Raw genomic sequence first — 3,954 nt, 5'->3', positions numbered from 1 at the left:
CATATAATGCACTGTATGTTTCAGAAATTGCACATTTAATGTACATAACGTGTGCTTTTGAAACTGCTTTAAATCAGAGTGCAGTGTCTCCTTGGTGTAAAATATTTTCATTAAATGATTTCAAGGTGAGATTTAAAATAATTTTTTTTATACAGATGGAAAGATTTAATCGCGCATTCAATTCTAAATTTATTTTACAGGTCTTTGAATATATAGAAGATTTAGAATTGTATTGGATCGACGGATATGGCTATTCATTAACTTACGAGCAAGCGTGCGCAGTCTTAAAAGACATGTTTGACTCCTTCGGGTATGCACATTTATATATACATACATTGCAATAATAAATCTAATATAAAGTCTTGTATTTTCAATATAAATGTCAGTATAAATTCTTGCATTTTCTCACACTGCAATCTTTTATTGGATTATAAAATCAAGAAAATGCATAAATCTTTTTTATCATAGATTTAAATTAAAGAAAACACTTCAACCAATACTGTTTTTAATTTTAGAAATTTGCAGAATCAAATATTGTCTAATTGTAAATATCTTCGCAAATTAAATATAATTAAATTGTTAACGCAGTATATTAAAAGAATGTTATTTCTCAGATCCAAAAAAGGGGCGATGACTACAGCTTATTTTACACATTCCGGCACGATTTTGAAATTAATAGCCTTACTCGGACTAGCCAAAGATGCGCATCCTTTGACGCACGATTCCTTCATATTACGCAAAAAGGAAGACAAAAGAGCTTGGAGGAGCAGTATTATTGACACGTTTGCATCTAACATGGCATTCGTCTTGTACGAGTATGTGCCCTTTTCCAAATGAAATCATACATATGCGTATACTGTCATATACATATAATTATCTAATTATTCTCTTTTTAGTTGCGAATATTACGGGCCCAGTGTTTTATTCATGCTTCAGGAACGACCGCTATATTTGCCAGGCTGTCCGAAAGATAGGCCATGTCCATTAGATACTATGAGGGCGATTTATCCAGATCGCAATGAAGAATGCCAGTTTGATGCTATGTGCCATACAACAAAACAAGACAATTGACGCCAAAAAAATATTTTTGCAGTAACGCCATATACGTATGCGTTCTTCTATTTGTTTACATATCTAAATAAAAATACGTGACAATTTAGTTTTCGAAAAAAGATATTTTTCTAAGAAAAGTTCGACTGAAACGTACCTGGTTCGTTTTTTTGATGAATTCAGAATCTGTTTTTTAAAATGTACAGTAAAAGAGATCGAGATTTATTTTTGTGTATATCTCTATGTACATAATTATTAATAAAGGATTCAATCATCACATTAGGTTTCTTTTTATTTATATACAGTGATAAATGTTTCTAGTATCAAGTGGAATTAAATGAAATTTTTTTTCCGCATGCAGTAATATACTCGTCCATAGAAATAATAGGAATAAATTGATATAAAATATATATTGAATAATGAATAACGATTCAATCTAAATCTATATGACTAAATGATTACAAGAAAGAAACGATGCAAATGAGCAAGTTTTTATGTAAAATTGTTGAAAGCATCTAAGCTTTTACAATAAAATACTTCGACGAGGCAAGTTATAAATATTGCATTTAGCCTTTCTCTCTCGCTTTACTACATCGTTTGAAAATATTTATATCTAGTGATGGAAAATTTTTTACATCGTTCTTTTTTTAACGCTAATTTGCTGGTGAAAATATTCTCTTTCTCTTTTTCGTGTATATACATTATTCTATAGTCATTCTAAAATCTCTCTTAGTATTATATTTTAAACTTGTATTATATACATATTACAGAAAAATAATCTTATTTAAAATAGAGCACTTAATAGTTAAAATCTACAAAAGTTTACGATCCTTGTGTAAAATTGTTGTGAAAAAGAAGGCACGATATATGTTGTAAGAATTAGATTTACATCGGCTTTTGAGACAGCTCGGTTGTTTTTAACAATTTTACATAGAGACTCGATAATTAATCTAATCGCGTACCTTTCTTATAACTTTAAAAAATCTCTTAAATCTTAAAGGACACTGTCTTCTAATGAATTATTTATATCGTTTCTGTCATCGCCTATCATGTCCTGCAATAAAACACATAACATAGTTATAAAATAATAATTGGTACTGAATATAGTATCAACATAATATATGTAGATATAATATTACCTGCAGCACTTCAACAAGTGCTTTTGTCTCATCCAACATTTCTTTGTAAATACGTTTTTCTTCCTCTAACTTTTTGACACGTTCTGCGAGTTCTTTATTTTCTTCTAAAGCATCCTTAAGTGCTACTCGTCTTCTTTCGGCCAGGACTTGCCAGTAATTTTCACTAGGACCGGCTAAATCTGAAAGAAATATTTTAAAATAGAAAATAGATATTTTTTACACAGTCTAGTATTCAAACATACACGTAAAAAAAAAGAAAATAAGAATATTTTAAAAATGTACTTGTGCATGTTAAATCCTCAACTTCAATTTCCCTCTTTTCCTCTGATACAGTTTGAACAGCCTTGTTATTAATTGTCACATTTATTTGTTTTTTTACATCTTTCTCTTTTTTCTTTTTTGTAGATACATTCCTAAAATATACATAGATTTAGTGCATTCAACCTTTTCCATAAAATATTTTCATCTTTCAAATAATTTTATAAGAAATAACTTCTCCATGTATTCTAATCAGGCATCTCAAGGATATAAATGTAATTATAAATATTTTCTGCAATTTCTTTACAATCAAACGAAAACACAGAAGTGGAAATGAGAAGACTTACTTTTTTGATTTTGTTTCTTTTGCTTGTTGAGTAGATTTGATCATTCTATCAGCACCAACCAAAGTTTCTTTATCAGTAGCCGAGGGTTGTAGTTCATGTAAAGATTTTCTAACTTTATCCTGCTTTAATAAAAGAAATAATTATGATATACTTGTAGACTATTTCATTAATATATTTTATTAATTTAGATATTTTTTGCTTCTATTTTTTAAACATATCTGAAATTATTTTTTATAGATTTTGTTTGCAGTATATTATTTTTTTCCAAGAAAAATATGTAATATTATGTACAATAATGAACAGTGGTATTTTAAATTTATTATTATTAAATATGAACTTTTTAATGCAACAAATTATGTATAGTAATAAACAAAAATACAGTGAATTTATAATAAATTATGCAAAATATTCTCTATATTAGATATATTTTCAATCCAAGGCAAAATGCAATACAATTTTCTATGATAATAATTAACTGTATATGATTTATTGAACACACACACAGCTATTTTTTATTAACAAAATTAAACCGAAATCTAGTATTCTGGAAGTTTTTATACTAATGATTTTCTGCTTAAAATTTCCTCTCGACATTTATTGTAAACACAATTGAACAAGAAACGACCTTCCGATCGTGTGTACTTGGAGAAATATATACTCGAGAATTAAATAAGTTATAAAAACATTCTTTTCTATTTCTTGTCGTTATTGGTCGAACGAAGATATTTATACAGCAAAATCATATATTGTAACATCACTTTTCTCGAGAGTTTCGCGTGAAAAGAGAAATAAATGCTATCCGTACTTATACAAACACTAACCTCAGAAGCAATCGTTTCAGCACTAATAACCGGTTTCATCCTACAAGGTAATTATCCACAAAGGTAATTATTCAAGATTTGAAGAGGAACGTAGCGCTCAATTGGCTTACAAAAAGACAGCTCATATATATATTTTTCACGAATAATACGGCGTCGCGATGCGAATACTATCTTTTGAACGAAGTTTCAGTTACACATAACTTTCTGATTGGTAATCATGCGGTTCTCGAAAGCAGAGAGAAGCGTGAGAGAGGCCACGCCGGCTTTTTGGGTGGACCGACGATTCTCCTCCGTACACTAGCGCCCCACGTCCACGTTTTCAAAAAAGGAACTACGTAC

At 29.3% G+C, this 3,954-nt stretch overlaps 2 protein-coding genes across 3 annotated transcripts in view; one reads left to right on the top strand and one right to left on the bottom strand.

Moving 5' to 3' along the window:
• Nucleotides 1-1,220, top strand: part of LOC105461230 (multiple inositol polyphosphate phosphatase 1-like) — a 2,163-nt gene extending 943 nt beyond the window's left edge. The window contains exons 3-6 of the mRNA XM_011707735.1: nt 15-125; nt 201-310; nt 615-815; nt 897-1,220. Of these exons, the coding sequence (XP_011706037.1) occupies nt 15-125; nt 201-310; nt 615-815; nt 897-1,071 (597 nt within the window). The 3' untranslated portion in view covers nt 1,072-1,220. The remainder of the gene's footprint in view (nt 1-14; nt 126-200; nt 311-614; nt 816-896) is intronic.
• A 514-nt stretch (nt 1,221-1,734) lies between these two features.
• Nucleotides 1,735-3,888, bottom strand: LOC105458316 (geminin-like). 2 transcript variants are annotated; one of them, XM_011703541.1, is made up of 5 exons: nt 3,616-3,888; nt 2,795-2,916; nt 2,472-2,602; nt 2,190-2,368; nt 1,735-2,104 (listed from the first exon to the last, which is right to left on the bottom strand). In XM_011703541.1, the coding sequence occupies exons 1-5, from the start codon at nt 3,652-3,654 to the stop codon at nt 2,045-2,047; spliced, it is 531 nt and encodes a 176-aa protein (XP_011701843.1). In that variant the 5' UTR covers nt 3,655-3,888; the 3' UTR covers nt 1,735-2,044. The 2 variants fall into 2 exon arrangements, with proteins under 2 accessions (XP_011701843.1, XP_011701850.1); XM_011703548.1 differs by having other exon boundaries at nt 2,795-2,913.
• Between the last annotated feature and the right edge of the window lie 66 nt (nt 3,889-3,954).

The sequence above is a fragment of the Wasmannia auropunctata genome, unplaced genomic scaffold (assembly GCF_000956235.1).
Source record: "Wasmannia auropunctata unplaced genomic scaffold, wasmannia.A_1.0 LD336101.1, whole genome shotgun sequence".
NCBI classification, from domain to species: Eukaryota; Metazoa; Arthropoda; class Insecta; order Hymenoptera; family Formicidae; genus Wasmannia; species Wasmannia auropunctata.
This window is presented reverse-complemented; position numbering and strand designations above follow the sequence as displayed.

What these genes read in the sequence shown, in the direction of transcription:
- LOC105458316 (XM_011703541.1), bottom strand. Translation starts at nt 3,654, where the DNA reads ATGAAACCGGTTATTAGTGCTGAAACGATTGCTTCTGAG. An exon ending in AAAGAAACAAAATCAAAAAA is followed by an intron (nt 2,603 to 2,794) that starts GTAAGTCTTCTC and finishes TGTATATTTTAG; the next exon opens with GAATGTATCTACAAAAAAGA. An exon ending in CACTTGTTGAAGTGCTGCAG is followed by an intron (nt 2,105 to 2,189) that starts GTAATATTATAT and finishes GTTTTATTGCAG; the next exon opens with GACATGATAGGCGATGACAG.